Source organism: Nerophis ophidion, linkage group LG17 (assembly GCF_033978795.1).
Source record: "Nerophis ophidion isolate RoL-2023_Sa linkage group LG17, RoL_Noph_v1.0, whole genome shotgun sequence".
Lineage (NCBI taxonomy): Eukaryota > Metazoa > Chordata > Actinopteri > Syngnathiformes > Syngnathidae > Nerophis > Nerophis ophidion.
In genome coordinates, this window is record NC_084627.1 from 20,711,024 (window position 1) to 20,733,947 (window position 22,924).

At 36.9% G+C, this 22,924-nt stretch overlaps 1 protein-coding gene across 20 annotated transcripts in view; it reads left to right on the forward strand.

Moving 5' to 3' along the window:
* The window catches only part of nedd4l (NEDD4 like E3 ubiquitin protein ligase), a 109,350-nt gene extending 92,709 nt beyond the window's left edge, over positions 1–16,641 (forward strand). For all 20 annotated transcript variants that reach the window (XM_061876511.1, XM_061876514.1, XM_061876513.1 and 17 more), the window contains 9 exons: positions 2,676–2,746; positions 2,825–2,920; positions 2,997–3,070; positions 3,142–3,202; positions 5,533–5,592; positions 5,680–5,787; positions 8,844–8,940; positions 11,004–11,076; positions 15,129–16,641. In XM_061876511.1, the coding sequence (XP_061732495.1) occupies positions 2,676–2,746; positions 2,825–2,920; positions 2,997–3,070; positions 3,142–3,202; positions 5,533–5,592; positions 5,680–5,787; positions 8,844–8,940; positions 11,004–11,076; positions 15,129–15,231 (743 nt within the window). In that variant the 3' untranslated portion in view covers positions 15,232–16,641. The remainder of the gene's footprint in view (positions 1–2,675; positions 2,747–2,824; positions 2,921–2,996; positions 3,071–3,141; positions 3,203–5,532; positions 5,593–5,679; positions 5,788–8,843; positions 8,941–11,003; positions 11,077–15,128) is intronic.
* Positions 16,642–22,924: the final 6,283 nt, after the last annotated feature.

Consider the following 22,924-nt stretch of genomic DNA (forward strand, 5'->3'; position numbering starts at 1 on the left):
TCTTTGAAACAAAAATAAAAATAAATGAGAACTTAAATAAAACTTTCAGTTTTAACAAAAAATAAATACTTTTAAACACAACCCTTCTATCCCTGTTAAACAAATGACCTCAACAGATCTCATTCATGTGCAAATATAACTATGGTACAGTACATCCCCATTGTGTAAAACACAGCTGCTCAATGGGAGAATTGGGCTCTCGGGGTTGAAGCCAAGACTTTGAACTTTGGCACAAAAGGTGTGATGGCCGGGCGTGTTCATTGGTCAGTCTGCTGCGGTACTTGTTCTTCACAATGTTCATTGTAGAGAAGACAGACTCACAGCTGTATGTTGAGCCAAACATTGTGAGGATGTGACAGGCCATTTATTTTTTTCTTAGCTCTGAATCATGACCTGGTGCACATCTGAACTGAGATCAGTTCTTGTGGCCATGTCCACATCTGACCTAAGATCAGTTCTTGTGGGCAGGTGCACATATGACCTGGGATCAGTTCTAGTGGGCAGGAGAACAGCTGACCTGGGATCAGTTCTTGTGGCCATGTCCACATCTGACCTGGTATCAGTTATTTTGAGCAGGTGCACATATGACCTGGGATCAGTTCTTGTGGTCAGGAGAACAGCTGACCTGGGATCAGTTCTTGTGGCCATGTCCACATCTGACCTAAGATCAGTTCTTGTGGGCAGGTGCACATATGACCTGGGATCAGTTCGTGTGGCCATGTCCACATCTGACCTGGGATCAGTTTGTGTGGCCATGTCCACATCTGACCTGAGATCAGTTCTTGTGGCCCATGTCCACATCTGACCTGGGATCAGTTCTTGTGGCCCATGTCCACATCTGACCTGGGATCAGTTCTTGTGGCCCATGTCCACATCTGACATGGGATCAGTTATCGTGGGCAGGTGCACATCTGACCTGGGATCAGTTATGGGCAGGTGCACATGTGACCTGGGATCAGTTATTATGGGCAGGTGCACATATGACCTGGGATCAGTTCTTGTGGGCAGGTGCACATCTGACCTTAGATCGGTTCTTGTGGCCATGTCCACATCTGACCTAAGATCAGTTCTTTTGAGCAAGTGCACATATGACCTGGGATCAGTTCTTGTGGGGATGTCCACATCTGACCTGAGATCAGTTCTTGTGGCCATGTCTAAATCGGACCTAAGATCAGTTCTTTTGAGCAGGTGCACATCTGACCTGGGATCAGTTCTTGTGGGCAGGTGGACATCTGACTTGGGATCAGCTCTTGTGGGCAGGTGCACATCTGACCTGGGATCAGTTCTTTTGGGCAGGTGCACATCTGACTTGAGATCAGTTCTTGTGGGCAGGTGCACATCTGACTTGGGATCAGTTCTTGTTGGCAGGTGCACATCTGACTTGGGATCAGCTCTTGTGGGCAGGTGCACATCTGACCTGGGATCAGTTCTTTTTGCCAGGTGCGAAAGGTTCCATGCACTGTGCCTGTGGCATGATCTCTGTATGACCCAGGTGGTAACAGCCTATCAGCGCGTCATTGTGATAGAGATGACAAGCCATACCCCGGAATCAGCCAATCAGAGTGGCGTTCTTTCGCTCTCACTCTGTCTCTCTCTCTTTCTCTCTCAGAGAGAGAGAGAGGGAGAGACGGAGTGAGTGGGTGAGACACGGAGAAGTGTAAACGAAACGTGGAAATATTTGACTAAAAACAACAAAGAACATTGACTTGCGCTAGCGATAACTCAAAGATAAATACAATTATTATATTTTTTTTACTATAATTATAAATTTAGATATTGGTCGGGTTTGGTTTTGGAATTTGATTGCATTATTATGTCTTGTTTTGTTGGATTGATTAAAAAAAAATCTATATTTATTTTTAATTTTTTTTCTAACTATAATTCGTGCTGGGTCCGGACATGGACCGTGGTCCGCCTGTTGAGGATCACTGATCTATACCTATCTACTGTATATCTATCCATACAGTTCAGGCCAAAGGTTTGGACACACCTCATTTCAATTAGTTTTCTTTATTTTCATGACTATTTACCTTGTAGATATTACCAAGAATAAGGAAGAAGAAACCTGATACACATCTTAATAAACGTTATTTAAAAAAAAAAATGCTATCTTTTTAATTATGTGAATCATTTAACTATTTCATGTAACTATTTTATTAGAACTTTAACTTTTTTTATGTATCTTTGTTCGTAATTGCAAATTGAGTACAGGAAGTGAACAATGGTGTTAGAAATTGCTACTACGTGGAAAAGGGGTAGGATTAGGAACGGCATGGCGCAGTGGAGGAGTGGCCGTGCGCAACCCGAGGGTCCGTGGTTCAATCCCCACCTAGTACCAACCTCGTCACGTCCATTGTGTCCTGAGCAAGACACTTCACCCTTGCTCCTGATGGGTGCTGGTTAGCGCCTTGCATGGCAGCTCCCTCCATCAGTGTGTGAATGTGTGTGTGAATGTGTAAATGTGGAAGTAGTGTCAAAGCACTTTGAGTACCTTGAAGGTAGAAAAGCGCTATACAAGTACAACCCATTTATCATTTATTTATTTATTATTAAATAAGGTCCTCCTTCTCCTTTTTGGACATGTAATAAGAAATGGAAATATGTGATATAATACTCGGAATAAACCTAATCATTTTCTAAAAGTTAATGGTGTTTCTCACCCTTTTCCCCTGCAGGTTTTTTCATCCGACCCTTCTACAAGATGATGCTGGGTAAACAGATCTCTCTAAAGGACATGGAGTCTGTGGTAAGCACTTGGCTCTTAACCGCTATCTAGAGTGCCTCATTTTGGAGCTTTTTTTAAGCGGTAAAATGATCCCTGCAGGATAGTGAATACTACAACTCTCTTAAGTGGATTCTGGAGAACGATCCCACCGAGCTTGACCTGCGGTTTTGCATCGATGAGGACAACTTTGGACAGGTGTGCAGGGCTGCCACAATTTAATTTGCTTGTTGTTACTTTTGCCTTTATTTGTATTATTACTTGTGTTTTCCAGACCTACCAGGTTGACCTCAAGCCTAGCGGATCAGATATGGTCGTTACCAACGAGAACAAAAAGGAATACATTGAGTAAGAACCTTTAATGCTTTCACAGTAAATGTTCACAGAGGTTCTACAGTACATGATTTTGTCTCCTACAGTCTGGTTATCCAGTGGCGGTTTGTCAATCGAGTGCAAAAGCAGATGAATGCCTTCCTGGAGGTATTATTGATACACTACAACACAGTCACCACAGGGGGGCAATGGAAACCTTTAACCAAATAACTCCCAACTCTTATTGAACCATGGCACATACTTAGTTTACATTCAAAGATACATGTGTAGTAAAAAATGAAATATATAGTTTTTGGACCAATTGATTGGACAATAACTAATTGCAGCACAGGCCTGCAATCGAATTGTGGCAGAAAGTTGGGGGCTGGGTAATGTCTTCGTTTAATTTGCATAATTAACAATTACCATGCTATTTTAAAAGGGGAAGTGCATTTCATTTATATTTTGCCTATCGTTTACAATATTTATAAAAGATAAGCACACATATGTTGTTTTTTTATGCATTTGATTTTGTAAATAAACACTAGCAAAAGTCTGCTCTCAGTGGAGCCAATGGGAGTCACTCTATTCCGACTATAAAGCGCTCTAAAAACATCCAAAAGCCTCCATTTTCATTTTATATACATGCTGGAAGTATACATGGAATATAGTAAAAGGCACATTCAGGAAATATTCAGGTATTTTGCTTGTTTTAAGTATAAGGCGGCACATTAATTTCACAGACGAATCATAACATTTGCTTTTCCCATCAACAACAACACCACCACTACAAATCATGCAGACTTCATGAGAGACAAACAATACTTTTGGACAAATGATGATCCAGAACATTTTATTTTTAAGCTTGAATAAAAGGAGTGTGAGCTACACATTTTGAAGATGTGTGCTAAACAAAGTAAACTTTAGTGAAACATTAAGCATCCTGCAGCAGTATTGCTAAGTACTAAACAGGATATACAAACTACAATCATTAAAAAAAAAAAAACTCGCTGTACGCTGGACGGTTTATATCTTCCCGTTTAGATGAAGAATGACTCATAAAGTTGCAAACAAACGTCTTTTTGTGTCTTCCTTGCCATTTTAGTGTCAAAGTTTGATGTCAAAGTTGACCAGCTTCTTGGTTTATGGCTACAATCTTCTACTATCCAGATGATTTGTAATCTAGATTTTACTTTTAGCAACTCAGAGGCAACGCAGCAGCTCACCGGATGAATATGGCAATATAGCAGCATAAGTTAGTTAGCTCACTTTAATCACGGCTCGGCGAAAAGTAGTTTGACTGTGTTAGTGCTTATAATAATAAGATCGCTAATATATGGTTAATAATAAGGTCCATGTAAATGTTAAAGTTGAAATGGAGTATTGTTGGCAATCTTGGGATGTTTTTTTAGAGGGCTTTATGGGCGCAATAGAGTACTCCCATTAGCGGGGTTGTTAGTCACCTCGTATATGCCATATTTTACAAAATACAGAAATAACAGGCACAGCAAAATTAACATGTTTAAAGATTAGGGTTGTGAACGTAATGCAATTATCACAAAAAATGCAGAAAAAAACATTGTATTTTGACCGCACATGCTTTTTAACTTTAATGCTAGCAAGAACGCTTCCAGTACAGTGACAACAAAGGGTGGGTGACAGACAATACTCATGGAGTACCACAGGTAAGTTAGTAATATTTTTGCAAAAATGGATAACCACAGAATGTAACCCAATTTATATTGTTGAAGACTGTAAAATATTCATATCGTCCATAAGATTCCATTTGTGTCAAAATAGTCATGACATCTTGAAAGGTAATGAAATTAAAATAAAAGTAAATGAAACAACTAATCAATGTAAGTAATCATAAACACGTTTAAACACAATGAATAAAAAAATAAGTGTGACTAATCAAATTTTTAAATAAATTGTTTGACATCACTGTTTGAAATACAAATAAACATTCTTATGTTGCTTAGTTTTGCGTGTTATTTTTATGTCAGAAGCATGATTGTGACACCTGTGAGGGCTTTTAGCAGAGGGAGGGGCCCACAGCAGCACACAACGCTCGTTGACAAGAGCAATACTTGCTTACATGTTAGTCTTGTGAGCAACAAGAACAGAACTTTTTGGGATATTTGTTGTTTTCCGCTTTTAAAAATGGTTAAAATGTACTAAAGGAGCCTGAATAGCGCTACACAGTTGCTAAATTGGCAAAACTGACCCCCCTTTTATAATCTCTGGCAGACTAAGTAAATGTTTATGAGGTGTGTTAAACAGCATTTATGATGCCACTTACTGTATAGAGTTGTAACAACAAGCCACCTTCACAAACAGTCCCAATATAATGTGATAACGAGATAGGGCGAACAAGTAGCGCTAAATCTATTTGCAGTGGTCCAGATTTAAATGCCAAAAATAAATGAATGTATGGGAAAGACTAACTTATTTACTGACTGTATTCGCATCTTATTGAGAATTATTGATGTTTTCAGGGCTTCACTGAGCTCATTCAAATTGATCTGATCAAAATATTTGATGAAAATGAACTGGAGGTAAAGAATTCTTCATCTTCTTTGATTTCCAAGCATTCTTTTCAGCGTTTGAAGGCCTCACTCAGTGATTTCCTCCTTGTTGTGTAGCTGCTCATGTGTGGTCTGGGTGACGTGGACGTCAACGACTGGCGACAGCACACAGTTTACAAGAACGGCTACTGTCCCAACCATCCGGTCATTCAGTGGTTCTGGAAGGTAAAGCCAACAAAAAGTTATTGCTCTGGATTCTCTATTTTCTTTCTACATTCTATGCTAGTACCTGTTGCCTTTTTTTTGTTACGCTGACCCGTGACTTGTGTGCTGGCGTTCCTTTTGAAGTTCAAAGTCTGTTTGGTAGAACAGACTTGTTTGCACTGATGAAAGAGCTTAAAGTCTTATTTCGCTCTCTCTCTCTCTCTCTCTCACACACACACATGCACACGCACGAACACACACCGCAAACAAAACACACCAAATCCTGCACAGGCTTACAGCGTGTTGCACTCAAATCGATCCCAATGGTGTAGATGTGTCTCCCCTTTGTAGAAGCCGTCCCCTATTTAAAATGTTGCCCAGAAAACTGAAAAAGACCCTCATTAAGGCACAAAACAAGATGGAAAAATTAACATTTTTGTACCAACATAGGGATTCCTCACTCTTAAATGTGGTAATTCAGGTTGCTCACTTGAGTGCCGTCACTTTCCTGATGTTTTGGATTGTGTTAGGCTTTTTTGTTTATATTATTCAAAGCAAAGATGAGCAAAGCTATCACTCTTACAACACACTACTTGGTCCATGTGGTTTGACTTTGTGGATGGTTTTGTGTTGTTTTACAGTAGTTAAACAGTAGTAGTGTATTAGGAAGTTCTCCGCATTGAACCAGATAGGACTGAACTAACTTTAAAGCAGAGGAGAACAGTCATACAGTAAAATGGAGAACGTGAATATATCCTCGCCTTTTATGTAGCTACTAACTCCAATGTAATAAGAATGAATTGTTTCTTGCTACCAGCAGACTGTACCAATCAACCTGTCAAGTTCATGCAAGCAAAGCTAAAATCGTGACCACAGGATGCAGAGACGGCAGGTGTAGCACATTTTAAAATGCATTTCTTTAGTGCAAGGGCAGTGAGGAAGCGCACACAAAGGTCACCAGTTGTTCAGGCAACAGACAGTGGCCACGTCTACATGGGCAAAATGTATTTAATCTGATCATAATTTGGATTAGAATGTTACTGTGTACATGGACCCCAAAAAAAAAAGATTGGATTATGAAGTGCGTTTGTTTTCATCCATCACACCTTCAATCAGAGTACTTTATGTTGAACGGAAGTAGAAAAAGAAGTAGTGACTTCCGCTGTAAACAAACATTGCTCTGTCCAGTTCTGCTTGTCCGACGTCGTCACGTTATCTATTTATGTTTTTTTCCTACTGTTCGCTACTTATGTTTTGCCTTTCTTTTAAAATGGAGCTGTTCTATGCCCTCCATTTTGTGATATTTACGTGTTGCCGCACATCTTTATGTAACGACATTCTGTGTACGTGCCTGTGGGTAGCAGTTAGCACCTGGAGTATCTGTAATTTCAGGAATAAAATAGCTCGTTGAGACGACAGCTGAATGCCTCCTTTTATTATTACACCGTTACGTGACAGTCCAGACCATACTTTTGGTTTTGATAATCTCTGTTTTAGAGCAACAAATTCAACAGTATATAAAGCTACTTATGTACATATTAAATGGGCGGAGACAGCAGCAAGACAATCACTTTATTCCGAGAATATTAAGCTTAGTCTCACTCCACTATAAGAGTGTAGCTGACATCAAAGACATGCGCAGTAAGGATAATTTTGACTCAGAATTTGAAATATGTTCACTGCGCGCCAATCTGAATGACTATCAGCATAAACGACCTGTCTTGATAGGATTTAAATTTCGATCCGAACATGTATGATCGGGTCACAATATTCCGAATGGCGTGTTTGCATGAAGAATTTTTATTCCGGTTAGGCTTTTAATCCGATTAATTGTGTCCATGTGCACATAGCTAGTGATTAGAGATGTCCGATAATGGCTTTTTTGCCGATATCCGATATTCCGATATTGTCCAACTCTTTATTACCGATACTAATATCAACCGGTAACGATATATACATTCGTGGAATTAACACATTATTATGCCTAATTTTGTTGTGATGCCCCGCTGGATGCATTAAACAATGTAACAAGGTTTTCCAAAATAAATCAACTCAAGTTATGGAAAAAAATGCCAACATGGCACTGCCATATTTATTATTGAAGTCACAAAGTGCATTATTTTTTTTTAACATGCCTCAAAACAGCAGCTTGGAATTTGGGACATGCTCTCCCTGAGAGAGCATGAGTAGGATGAGGTGGGCGGGAGTGAGGTTGGGGGAGGGGGGATAGTGGGGGTGTATATTATAGCGTTCCGAAAGAGTTAGTGCTGCAAGGGGTTCTGAGTATTTGTTCTGTTGTGTTACGGTGCAGATGTTCCCCTGAAATGTGTTTGTCATTCTTGTTTGGTGTGGGTTCACAGTGTGCCGAATATTTGTAACAGTGTTAAAGTTGTTTATACGGCCATCCTCAGTGTGACCTGTATGGCTGTTGACCAAGTATGCGTTGCATTCACTTGTGTGTGTAGATATTATGTGACTGAGCCGGCAAGCAATAGCAGGGCCTATAAGTTTTTTTGACCCTCTGCACTTCTCCTTTCGTCTGTGTACACAGCGGCGTTTTAAAAAGTCAAAAATTTTACTTTTTGAAACCGATACCGATCATTTCCGACATTTTAAAGCATTTATCGGACGATAACATCGGCAGTCCAATATTATCGGACATCTCTACTAATGATTCAGTCCATTCCAGAGGAACATAAAAAGCATCCTGGTTGGCAATCACGGACAGGCGAGGTAGGCAGCGCTTAGGCCAGAGGAAATTAAAACACAGGAAGTGAAAACAACAAAGCGAGCATTGGGAACTAATCACTGACAATTAAAAAAACATGAACACTAGTCCAAAACGTCATGGGGGTTCATGACAGATTATTTCTCATATCCATGTTTTACTCACATTCAAACAAATATTAAAAGTGTAATTTCTAGGTACCATCCATCCACACAGTTTCATTTGACTCTGCTGCAGTTTTTGCGTAGCCCCGCAAACGAATTGGAATCCAAACAATCCTCACTAAGGAATAAAAGTAGAAGTACACTTAGTCATAATATTTAATGGATAACATTTGTTTGCCTTCCAGGTTGTCCTCTTGATGGATGCCGAAAAGAGGATCCGACTTCTTCAGTTTGTCACAGGAACGTCGCGAGTGCCCATGAACGGCTTCGCTGAACTTTATGGTGCTTTTTGTTTTGTGGTCATCTCTTTCAGTTCCCAAAAATCTTTGACTTGACATAACAGTGACACAACAAATTTCCAGCATATGCAATACAACAGTACTTCAACTGGCGAGTTAAATTGATTCTACAATTGAGCTTGTATCTTAAATAACCGCCCACTGAAATACGTTCAAATAAATTTAATTTGTACTTAACCCTCCCAAAACACCAATATTTTAAAATGTATCATGCCTTTTAAAAACAAAATCAAACTTTTAAGTAAATATTTGTTTGAAAAACAATACGACAGCATGTGTTACAAAGGACTATGGTTGTTTTATGAAATAGTGTAATTTTAATGTTCAGCATTTACCTCAGGGATAGCACCTTTGTAGGTGTCTCTTACGAGCAGCTTCTCCGTCATGTAACAATAAGAACTGTTCTCATTGTTTATGTTGCACACAGACGTCTTTGAGTGACAGACCGGAGAGGTCAGAGTAGCGCAAAGGAATTGCTCAATTGCCTAACTTGGAGAGTCAAGACTAGACAGAACAAGCTTAAAACATGTCAAACACAGCACCTGCAGATTTTCCATATTTTCATGGATAAATGTCCGTCATTTTTGGCTATAGTTGGGAATCTTTGGGCACTTCACTATTTGATTATGAGTCAGGGGTTCCGCTTTGATTATAAATCAATGAAATATTTCCTCTTTCATTAATATCGATATGTATGAAATGCTCCAGTTAGACTTATTTTGAAGTAATTGATTGATCGATTGAGAATTTTTTAAGTAGATTGCACAGTACAGTACATATTCCGTACTGTACTAAGGGACGGCGTGGCACAGTGGAAGAGTGGCCGTGCGCAACTCGAGTGTCCCTGGTTCAATCCCCACCTAGTACCAATCTCGTCACGTCCGTTGTGTCCTGAGCAAGACACTTCACCCTTGCTCCTGATGGGTGCTGGTTAGCGCCTTGCATGGCAGCTCCTTCCATCAGTGTGTGAATGTGTGTGTGAATGGGTAAATGTGGAAGTAGTGTCAAAGCGCTTTGAGGACCTTGAAGGTAGAAAAGCGCTATACAAGTACAACCCATTATCATTTCTCATTTAAATGGTAACACCGGAATAAGTTTTTCAACTTGTTTAAGTCGGGGTCCACGTTAATCAATTCATGGTATTAATGTGTGTTTCTACTTCCGGGATCGAACCTAATCATGGCAGACTTGGTAACTGGAAACAAACACGACTATTTTTGGACAAAATGGAGTTTTACAGTAAGTGTTACCTAAATTGCAGCCCTCGTAAAGCTTTTGGCGGCAAACAAAATAAATAAAAAAATTATTGAAGCGATCGTATACCGAGACATATTTAGCTCGATCTAAACATTCATAGTCAGAAAAAAACGCAAATAGAGGCCTTTGTGAATCAATGTTCCACTGTATTTGGGATCTGCAGTAGTCCTGAAAATTTTTAATCAAACCGTGGTGGCATGGTGGAGATATTTATAAACGATCTTGCCTTCCTTCATACTTCCTTAAAACGAGTCTGCCATTGTCAATAAGCGCATTCTTTTTCTCCATTCTCTTGTTGTGAGGCGGACTGGCTCGTACATGCACATGCATCCTCCATTGTTTCCATTTCTAACACAAAGTAGCGTATAATTTGCACCTAAATCCGTCAGTACACTCGCTATGGAAGCGCAAAAAACTACAACATGGATGGCGGGGATAAGACCCTGGTGTCAAAGTGGAGGCACATAAATAAGATGCCCACAAAAAGACCATCTTAAAGAGACGGTCAGAAAAAAAGCTTGAAAACGGTCTCCCAAGACATAATCTACGCCACATTTAGACCAAAGAAGCACCATGTGGTCTACACATTATGTAAACCACAAGGAAGTGTTTTAAAAGTATAGAAAAATGTTAATTGTGGCGGCGGGGAGGCCCGTATCCTCGCAACATCCAGCATAACAAAAACATCTCGAATCCCAAAATACCCATAAGTTGAGATAGCACTGGAGAGTAAACGTCTTTAAAATGTGTTTAAAGGAGTGAAGTTGTTCACACTCGTTTTTTTTGCAGGCTCTAATGGTCCTCAGCTCTTCACTATTGAGCAGTGGGGAACACCAGATAAGCTGCCGAGAGCCCACACATGGTAAGTTACTTCAGAGTTGACATAAATTTTGTTGTGTACCACTAGTACCTCACTCAAATCAGTACACCCTCAAAGTACTCACTTGTGTTGTCACCTAATTAAACAATAAAGCAGTGGTTGGTGTCCAAGTGCGGCCCGCCGCCGTGTTCAGTTTGGCACGTGAGATGGTACGAGTTTATTCAGGAATCTGAAGCAGGGTATCGCCAACTTCAATTTAATTATCTGACAGTGTAATTGCTGCAAGTTGGCCCCCATCTTGTAAACAACGACAGTAATTAAGGTTAATGACCATGAATTAGACTTTGAATTGTACATAGTACAGCAAACAACCTTTCCTACTCATGGCGCAAAAAATCTGACACAAAAACTCGACACACATGGTCGCACTTTGTGGGCGTCCTAACACAACACATAATTTGAAATTACACCCATTTAAATCCCATGTGTTGCATGATGGGAAAAATCTAAAACATTCTCCACACTTACCCATGTTTAGTACATTTTAGCTGCTTGATATTTCTGATTGATTACAAAACTTGAAAGAGGTATAGTCATCAAAGCAAACAAGGTATGAGTATTACTTTCACATACTCTTAATATCCAATTATGATAATTATATATCATTATAAATATGTATCTATGTATACAAATGTGTGTGTATATGTATGTACACGTGTGTGTGTGTGTGTGTGTGTGTGTGTGTGTGTGTGCGTGTGTGTGTGTGTGTGTGTGTGTGTTTACATATATATATATATATATATATATATATATATATATATATATATATATTGTACTGTATATACAATTTTATACATATACAGTGCGCTCCACTACTATTGGAACAGTGTGTCCAATTCCTTTATTTTTGTTGTAGACTGAAAACATTTGGGTTTGACATCAAAAGATGAATATGGGACAAGAGATTAACATTTCAGCTTTTATTTCCAGGTATTTACATCTGGATCTGATACTCAACTTAGAACAGGGGTCACCAACACGGTGCCCGCGGGCACCAGGTAGCCCGTAAGGACCAGATGAGTAGCCCGCTGGCCTGTTCTAAAAATAGCTCAAATAGCAGCACTTGTATTTATTTACCAGCAAGCTGGTTTCACTTTGCTCGACATTTTTAATTCTAAGAGAGACAAAACTCAAATAGAATTTGAAAATCCAAGAAAATATTTTAAACACTTGGTCTTCATTTGTTTAAATAAATTCTTTTATTTTTTGACTTTGCTTCTTATAACTTTCAGAAAGACAATTTCAGAGAAAAAATACAACCTTGAAAAGGATTTTACGATTTTTAAACACATATACCTTTTTACCTTTTAAATTCCTTCCTCTTCTTTCTTGACAATTTAAATCAATGTTCAAGTATTTTTTTTTTTATTATTGTAAAGAATAGTTAATACGTTTTAATTTAATTCTTCATTTTAGCTTCTGTTTTTTCGACAAAGAATATTTGTGAAATATTTCTTCAAACTTATGATTAAAATTCAAAAATATTATTCTGGCAAATCTTGAAAATCTGTAGAATCAAATTTAAATCTTATTTCAAAGTCTTTTGAATTTCTTTAAAATAAATGTTTAGAAAATCTTGAAGAAATAATGATTGTCTTTGTTAGAAATATAGCTTGGTCCAATTTCTCTTATATTCTTACAAAATGCAGGTTGGATTTTACCTATTTAAAACATGTCATCAAATTTTCTAAAATTAATCTTAATATATAAAAAATACTAATGATGTTCCATAAATTCTTTTTTTAATTTTTTCAAAAAGATTCGAATTAGCTAGTTTTTCTCTTAATTTTTTTCGATTGAATTTTGAATTTTAAAGAGTCAAAATTGAAAATAAACTTTCATTTTTTTCGTGTTTTCTCCTCTTTTAAACCGTTCAATTAAGTGTTTTTTTTAATCATTTATTCTCTACAAAAAACCTTCTGTAAAAGGAAAAGAAATGTACAACGGAATGACAGACAGAAATACCCATGTTTATATATATATATATCTATATATATATAGATTTATTTAATAAAGGTAAATTGAGCAAATTGGCTATTTCTGGAAATTTATTTAAGTGTGTATCAAACTGGTAGCCCTTTGCATTAATCAGTACCCAAGAAGTAGCTCTATGTTTCAAAAAGGTTGGTGACCACTGACTTAGGAGATAGCATTATTTGTAATGGAACACAACATTTTTAGGTGAGCAAAGTATTGGAACATATAAACTTAACATGGATTAAAGTGAATAAGACTTCATATTTAGTTGCAGATCCTTTGCTTTCAATAACTGCATCAAGCCTGTGACCCATTGACATCACCAAACTTTTGCCTTCTTCTTTTGTGATGCTTTTCCAAGCTTTCACCACAGCCTCATTCAGTTGTTGTTTGCTTTGCATTGGTAAAATGCAGGCTCTATTAGGTTTAAGTCTGGTGACTGAATTTCTAAAACCTTCCACTTCTTGCCTTTGGCAGTGTTTTGGGTCGTAATCTTGATGAATGATGAAGGATCTCCCAATCAGTTTGGTTGCATCTTTCTTTAAATTACCAGACAAAAGGTTTATGTAGACTTCTGAGTTCATTTTGCTGTTGCCATGCAAGCCCAAGCCATGACATTTCCTCCACTGTGTTTCACAGATGAGCTTTTATGTTTGGGATCATGAGCAGATCCTTTCTTTCTAAAAACCTTCGCCTTTCCATCACTTTGGAAAAAGTTAATCTTTGTCTCATCAGTCTGTAAAACTGTTTCCCAGAATTATTGAGGCTCATCTCTGTAACTTTTAGCAAATTCCAGTCTGGCCTTCCTACTCTTGTTGCTAATGAGTGGTTTGCATTTTCTAGTGTAGCCTCTGTTTTACTGTTCATGACGTCTACTGCGAACAGTAGATTGTGATACCTTCACTCCTGCCCTCTGGAGGTTGTTGCTGATGTCACTAACAGTTGTTTTAGGGTCTTTCTTTATAGCTCTCACAATGTTTCTGTCATCAAGTGAAGTGAAGTGAAGTGAATTATATTTATACAGCGGTTTCCTCTAGTGACTCAAAGCCCTGTACATAGTGACACCCAATATCTAAGTTACATTCAAACCAGCGTGGGTGGCACTGTGAGCAGGTGGGTAAAGTGTCTTGCCCAAGGACACAACGGCAGTGACTAGGGTGGCGGAAGCGGGAATCGAACCTGGAACCCTCAAGTTGCCAGCACGGCCCCTCTATCAACCGAGCTATACCGCATCAACTGCTGATGTTTTCCTTGGTCTACCTGTTTGACGTCTGTTGCTTAGTACATCAGTTGTTTCTTTCTTCTTCAGGACATTCCAAATGGTTGTACTGGCTATGGCCAATGTTTGTGCAATGGCTGTGATTGATTGTCCATCTTCTCTCTGATTCACAATAGCTTCTTTTTCACCCATAGACAGCTCTCCGGTTTTCATGTTGGCTCCACCTCTAAATGCAGTCTGAACAGGAAACACCTATCCTACCCAATCTGAAACTTAGCTCAAACATTCAGTGCTATTTATTGTTTGAATAATCATAATTGGGAGACACCTGGGCAACAAATCTTACCTGTCAGTCACAGACTCACATGTTTCAATACTTTTGCTCTCACGAAAAATGGTTAGGTTCAAACAAAAGTTGCTATCTTCCAAGTTGTTTATCAGATCCAGATGCAAATACCTGGAAATAAAAGCTCAAATGTTGATCTATTGTCCCATATTCATCTTTTGATGTTAAACCCAAATGTTTTCAGCCTACAACAAAAATAAACAAATTGGACTCACTGTTCCAATACTTTTGGATTGCACTGTATATATGCGTGTGTGTACATGGCCGACAAATTTATTATCACTCAACGTGGCCTTTAAGTCAAAAGGTTTGGACACTCCTGCATCAAAGGTTGTTTGTTTGCCTTTTTTTCATGGATGATAAACCTATACAAGCTGTACACAGACTACTCTAACGCATATCAGGTTGACTTTTTATAGAATTGTCCTGGGAGAAGATGAGTTATTCTTTGTGTCTTGATGCACATTTTTAACAAAGTCCTTTTGTTTCCAGTTTCAATCGCTTGGACCTTCCTACTTACGACTCGTTCGAGGACCTGAGGGAGAAGCTGCTCATGGCCGTGGAGAATGCGCAGGGCTTTGAAGGCGTCGACTAAAGCGGTACCTAATCCTACCAACCAAATAAGGACTTTTAAATCGAAGTAGCTGCTTAGTATAACTAAGTAGGCAAAAAAAAAAACATCAAGAAGCTGCAGAGACGTCCAAACTAGCCGTCGTAGCATGCGGCCAGCTGACATCTGACTGTTAGCCATACCCGACTGTACGGCGTTTCCGAGGTGCTTGGGTAAGTGGTGTCAGGAAGATGAGCAGTTCATGGGGGGAGGAAAGGGAGAGTATTTAATACCCTGGCATGAGCATGAATTCTCACCTTTCTTTCCCCCACAAAAGTGCTGGAACGCACGACTACATTTCACACCACACTCGCACCCTCTTAAGTGGGAGGGGCTTACTTAGCATGGCCTTAACATGCGCTCTTCACCCACAAATCTCTCGACCAAACACCGGATTACCTTAGGGATAGAACTAGCCGATCACATTTCAGGAAATCTGCCACACCCCCTCTATAGAGTCTAGTGTGATCAGATGACGCCACAGGAGCCTTTTTCTAGACCTTTTTAGCCTCGACTAAACATCCCGATGATGATTTTTATAGCTTTTGGTTGTTGCTATAATTCTTGCAGGAAAATACTCTTTGTACCGAAACAATGTTTACTATTTTGACACAAAAAAACAAGTGTGAAGTGCAAGTCTGGCTCTATATCATTTTATTTTATTCTAATTCTTATCGTGGTAGTAAGAGCAGCATGAAAACGTACTTTGTGTTCGCTTTGACGACATAGTGATTCGGACGTTGTGTCACGCTGGAAAAAAAACAAAAAGACAAACGAGGCGATGTAGTTTGTTTCTGTGAGACGTCATATTAATATTCATGCCCGTTGCTGTTCATAATGCTGTACATTGTTTTTGAGGTCCTCAATGATCCATATATATATAAATATATATATAAATGTATGTATGCATTACATTTAACAGAAGTATTACTGATCAACACTAAAATGAAGTGTGCGTGCGTGCGGGTGTGTGAGACAGAAACAAGCTGTGATTGAACACTGAATATTAAGCGGCATGTTTCTTTTTTGTTTTGTTTTTTTAAGTTGATTTTCTAACACTATTAAAACCTAAAAGGGCACTTTATACCTTAACCAGGTCATCTATCGTGTATGTCATCAACTTGAATGTTTGTGTTTGCATAATTCAGCCGCACTTACAAGTGCAATATTAGGAAATAAAAGGTGGTTCGAGTGTAGGATGCTGTTAAGGTAGTAAAGAACCACGTTTCAAGTACTTTAAATTTCCTGCTGTTGTTTTCCCTCACACTTTGTCTTTTATGTCTGTTTTTTTTAAAAGGGTGATGGAGAATATCACTTTTGCTAACGATGCCACCACAATTTCCAACTCTTTGTGGTTCATTTCACTTCAGTCAAATAAAAATGAAACATCTCTCACTTTTCTACTGGTTTTGAACATTCTAGCCTTTATTAGCAGCAACATTTCTTAGCGGATTCAAAAACAACCAAGAAGGACATGAATGCTTCATTCAAGACAGGTAAGCTATTACTTATCTCTTTCCAAATGCTTATTGATTCAACAGGAAATCATTGTCTCATGTTTTGATGCCTAACCTATACTGCTTACAGCCACTAGGGGGTATAGTTTCACAGTACACTACAGTAGTGGTTCTCAACGTTTTTTCAGTGATGTACCCCCTGTGAACATATTTTTCATTCAAGTACCCCCTCATCAGAGCATAGCATTTTTGGTTGGAAAAAAATAGATAAAGAAGTAAAATACAGCACTATGTCATCAGTTTCTGATTTATGAAATTGTATAACAGTGCAAAATATTGCTCATTTGTAGTGGTCTTTCTTGAACTATTTGGAAAAAAAGATATAAAAATAACTCAAAACTTGTTGAAAAATAAACATGTGATTCAATTATAAATAAAGATTTCTACACATAGAAGTAATCATCAACTTAAAGTGGCCTCTTAAGGGATTGTAATAGAGATCCATCTGGATTCATCAACTTCATTCGAAACATTTCTTCACAAAAAAAGAAATATTTATGGAACATGTCCACAAAAAATCTAGCTGTCAACACTGAATATTGCATTGTTGCATTACTTTTCACAGTTTATGAACTTACATTCATATTTTGTTGAATTATTATTCAATAAATGTATTTATAAAGGATTTTTGAATTGTTGCTATTTTTCAATAAATATATTTATAAAGGATTTTTGAATTGTGTTTATTTTTAGAATATTAAAAAAAAATCTCCCGAACCCCTGGGCATACCTTTAAGTACCCCCAGGGGTACCCGTACCCCCATTTGAGAACCACTGCACTATAGTATTAGAATGGATCATTGATTCTCAAACTGTGCTTCATATAGTGGTACGCAAAAAAAATCACTTAATTAAATGTTCAAACAGTGTTATTGTTCAAACTACGTGATATTAAGTTGCCAAAAATATTAAATATACTTGTTAATAAAACATCTGCCTTGTTTTATTGACTACTTAAGCCTACTACGTTACTGTATTTTAATTTTGGTAATTCTGGTGGTAATTGGAGAGCCAAGTGTTTTCTGAGGGGGTACCTGGTGAATAAAGTTTTTTTGTTTGTTTGTTTGTTTAAGAATAAAATTTAAGAAACCCCTGGAATAGATGATCAATTTGGATATATATATATATATATATATATATATATATATACACACACATATTTATATTCATATTTAAGTAGATATATATATATGTATGTATTATGTATATACAGTACGCTAATCCATGTATATACACATACATACGTGTGTGTGTATATATGCTTATGTATATATATATATGTATGTGTATATATGTATAGACATATATGTGTGTATATATATATATATATGTGTGTGTGTGTGTGTGAATATGTATGTATGGATATATATATATACATGTGTGTATATATATATGTGTGTGTATATAAATATATATACATGTATATATATACAAATATGTGTGTGTATATACATATGAATATACGTGTGTGTATATACCTATGTATATATATGTGTGTATATATATATGTATATATATACAGTGTGTGTATATATATATATATGTGTGTGTGTATATATATATATATATATATATATGTATGTATGTATGTATTTGCGTGTGTGTGTGTTCGGATTTTATCATTATTTTCGTTTGTAAAAAATAAAAATTCGAACCAAAAAAACTGTAAAATAGCAATGTCCACATTGTCCATGTGTTGAAGTTCGGGGGCATAGTTTCTCATTACCACTAATCTTCAACATGAGTGTCATAGTTTAGAACAGGGGTCACCAACCTTTTTAAAAATCAAGAGCTACTTCTTGGGTATTGATTAATGCGAATGGCTACCAGTTTGATACACACTTAAATAGATTGCCAGACATAGCCAATTTGCTCAATTTACCTTTATTGAATAAATCTATATATATATATATTTAAAAAATGGGTGTTTCTGTCTGTCATTCCGTCGTACATTTTTTTCCTTTTTAATTGAGCGGTTTAAAAGAGAAGAAAACACGAAAAAAATTAAAATACAATTTTGAAAACTATTTATCTTCAATTTCGAGTCTTTAAAATTCAAAGTTCAATCGAAAAAAATGAAGAAAAAAACAAACTAATTCGAATCTTTTGGAAAAAAATTAAAAATAATTTATGGAACATCACTAGTAATTTTTCCTGATTAAGATTAATTTTAGAATTTTGATGACATGTTTTAAATAGGTTCAAATCTACTTTGAAATATTTAAATTTGATTCTACAGATTTTCTAGATTTGCCAGAATATTTTTTAATTTTCATCATAGTAAGTTTGAAGAAATATTTCACAAATATTCTTTGTCGAAAAAAACAGAAGCTAAAATGAAGAATTAAATAAAAATGTAATTTATTATTCTTTACAATAAAAAAAAATACTTGAACATTGATTTAAATTGTCAGGAAAGAAGAGGAAGGAATTTAAAAGGTAAATGTGTTTAAAAATCCTAAAATAATTTTTAAGGTAGTATTTTTTCTCAAAAATTGTCTTTCTGAAAGTTATAAGAAGCAAAGTAAAAAAATAAATGCATTTATTTAAAAAAAGTGAAGTCCAAGTCTTTAAAATATTTTCTTAGATTTTCAAATTCTATTTAAGTTTTGTCTCTATATTAGAATTAAAAATGTCGAGCAAAGCGAAACCAGCTTGCTAGTAAATAAATAAATACATTTTAAAAGATAGAGACAGCTCACTGGTAAGTGCTGCTATTTGAGCTATTTTTAGAACAGGCCAGCGGGCTACTCATCTGCTCCTTACGAGCTACCTGGTGCCCACGGGCACCGCGTTGGTGACCCCTGGTTTAGAAGTTAGTTGGTCTTGTGTGTTTAAAGAGTCCAGATTTAAAAAAAATATAATGACATTCAAATGAATGTTGTTTACGTATACAAGGCTCTAACAAAGATATCCAAACAATCCTCTCTTGTTTAAAAATATATATATCAAAATATATATATATATTTGGTATTTTTGAGGGGTGGGAGGTACTGTTATGGCAAACAATATGTAAAAAAAAAAATACTGCAGAAGTAAATTAAAACATTACAGTTCTGTAAGTAAAACAAGTATATTAAAACTCTTTCTTGCAATATTGATAATATGAAGCACAGGATGAAAGTTACAAAAAAAAAACAATTTTGAGTGTTTGGTATACAATGTTAAATTTAAATAAACTGAATATAATGCAGGTATGAATTGATTTACATTGTAAATATTTCTATTTTATTCAAAGTATAATGTATTTTTCATTCAGTGGACTAACAGGCAAACGTGCAGCATCTGAACCAGATTGCATTAAAAACACTATCCTATTGCTCTATTCTATTGTTTCCAACCAAGAAACAATATTAAATTGTTTGATTTCAGGGTCTCAAGAAATTGAGCCACTTTTTCTGAAGGTACGATTGGGTTCCAAGGTTCCAAAGTGTGACTTTTTGATGTAAAAAAAAAAATGGTCCCTTTTAATAAGATAATACATTTATCAGAATCTATGTTTTATACTCTATTTATTTTTAGCTTCACCCCACAAAACCACTTTGCATTTCATATTTCATTTGTGGTTTCTTTTTAAAATAGAAGCCATTTCAGAACCGAGGCTTGAAATTAAAGCATTTCAAATGTTTGTTTTTTTCAGTGCCTAAAATTAAAAGTATATAGAATGTGTTATGTCTGTCTCCACGTTTGAAATGATTATGCACAAAACTCAAAACCAGTGAAGTTGGCACGTTGTGTAAATCGTAAAAAGAAACAGAATACAATGATTTGCAAATCCTTTTCAACCCATATTCAATTGTATCGACTGCAAAGATAAGCTATTTATATTCGAACTGGGAAATTTAATTTTTTGCAAATATTAGCTCATTTGGAAACATGTTTCAAAAAAGTTGGCACTAGTAGCAAAAAAGACTGAGAAAGTTGAGGAATGCTCATCAAACACTTATTTGGAACATCCCACAGGTAAACAGGCTAATTGGGAACAGGTGGGTGCCATGATTGGGTATAAAAGCAGCTTCCAAGAAATGGTCAGTCATTCACAAACAAGGATGGGGCTAGGGTCACCACTTTGTGAACAAATGCGTGAGCAAATTGTCGTACAGTTTAAGAACATTTCTCAACAAGCTATTGCAAGGATTTTAGGGATTTCACCATCCATCCATCCATTTATCAAGATTGAACCGCTTGTCCCTTTCAGGGTCGCAGGGGGTGCTGGAGCCTGTCTCCGGTCCGTAATATCGTCAAAAGGTTCAGAGAATCTGGAGAAATCACTGCATGTAAGCGATTATATTAAAGACCTTTGGCGTTACTGCATCAAAAAGTGACATCGGTGTGTAAAGGATATCACCACATGGGCTCAGGAACACTTCAGAAAACCATTGTCAGTAACTACAGTTTGCCGCTACATCTGTGAGTGCAAGTTAACATTCTACTATGCAAAGCGAGAGCCATTAATCAACAACACCCAGAAACGCCGCCGGCTTCCCTGGGCTTGAGCTCATCTATGATGGACAGATGCAAAGTGGAAAAGTGTTCTGTGGTCTGACAAGTCCACATTTCAAATTGTTTTTGGAAACTGTAGATGTTGTGTCCACTGGAACAAAGAGGAAAAGAACCATCCGGATTGTTATAGGTGCAAAGTTCAAAAGCCAGCATCTGTGATGGTATGGGTGTGTATTAGTGCCCAAGGCATGGGTAACTTACACATCTGTGAAGGCACCATTAATGCTGAAAGGTACATACAGGTTTTGGAGCAACACATGTTGTCATCCAAGCAACGTTATCATGGACGCCCCTGCTTATTTCAGCAAGACGATGCCATGCCATGTGTTAAAACAGCTTGGCTTCATATTAAAAGAGTCTGGGTACTAGACTGGCCTGCCTGTAGTCAAGACATGTCTCCCATTGAAAATGTGTGGCGCATTATGAAGCGTAAAATACCACAATGGGAACCTCGGACTGTTTAACAACTTAAGCTGTACATCAAGCAAGAATGGGTAATAATTCCACCTGAAAAACTTCAAAAATTGGTTTCCTCAGTTCCCAAATGTTTACTGAGTGTTGTTAAAAGGAAAGGCCATGTAACTCAGTGGTAAAAATGCCCCTGTGCCAAATTTTTTGCAAAGTGTTGCTGCCATTAAATTCTAAGTTAATTATTACTTGCATTAAAAAAAAAAAATAAGTTTTTCAGTTGGAACATTAAATATCTTGTATTAGCAGTCTATTAAATTGATTGTAAGTTGAAAAAGATTTGCAAATCATTGTAGTCTGTTTTTATTTACCATTCACACAACGTGCCAACTTCACTGGTTTTGGGTTTTGTACATCTCTGCAATAATATAGCATTATAAACATATTGAATTAAATATTCACGAAATAATTAATCCAAATCAACGTTCTTATAATTTATTTACAAAAATCTTAAATGAATTAAACATTTCAAATTAAAATGAAAAAATACTGTGTATGATTTTTAAACCTCTTTTTGATCACATTTGTGATTGTGACTTTTTGATGTGTAAGAAAAAAATAGTCCCACTACTCATGAAACAATCATGCATTAAATTAAAAGCTGTTATAATATTTTTATGATTTTTTTTTGGGAATGAATCAAAACAAATTAAAACATAAAAAAAAAAAAAGTATTTTTTAAACCACTAATTTGTGAGTGTGACTTTTATTCTGCTCATAAAATAATGCATCAAAATCAAAGTTGTTAAAATCATTAAAAACCCTGTGTGTGTGTGTGTGTGTGTGTGTGTGTGTGTGTGTGTGTGTGTGTGTGTGTGTGTGTGTGTGTGTGTGTGTGTGTGTGTGTGTGTGTGTGTGTGTGTGTGTGTGTGTGTGTGTATATGAATGTACATATATGTGTGTGTTTGTGTATGTGTGGACGGCGTGGCGCAGTGGGAGAGTGGCCGTGCGCAACCCGAGGGTCCTTGGTTCAAATTCCACCTAGTACCAACCTCGTCACGTCCGTTGTGTCCTGAGCAAGACACTTCACCCTTGCTCCTGATGGGTGCTGGTTGGCGCCTTGCATGACATTCACACACATGCATGGCATTCACACACGTTCACATAGTGTGTGAATGGGTAAATGTGGAAGTAGTGTCAAAGCGCTTTGAGTACCTTGAAGGTAGAAAAGCGCTATACAAGTACAACCC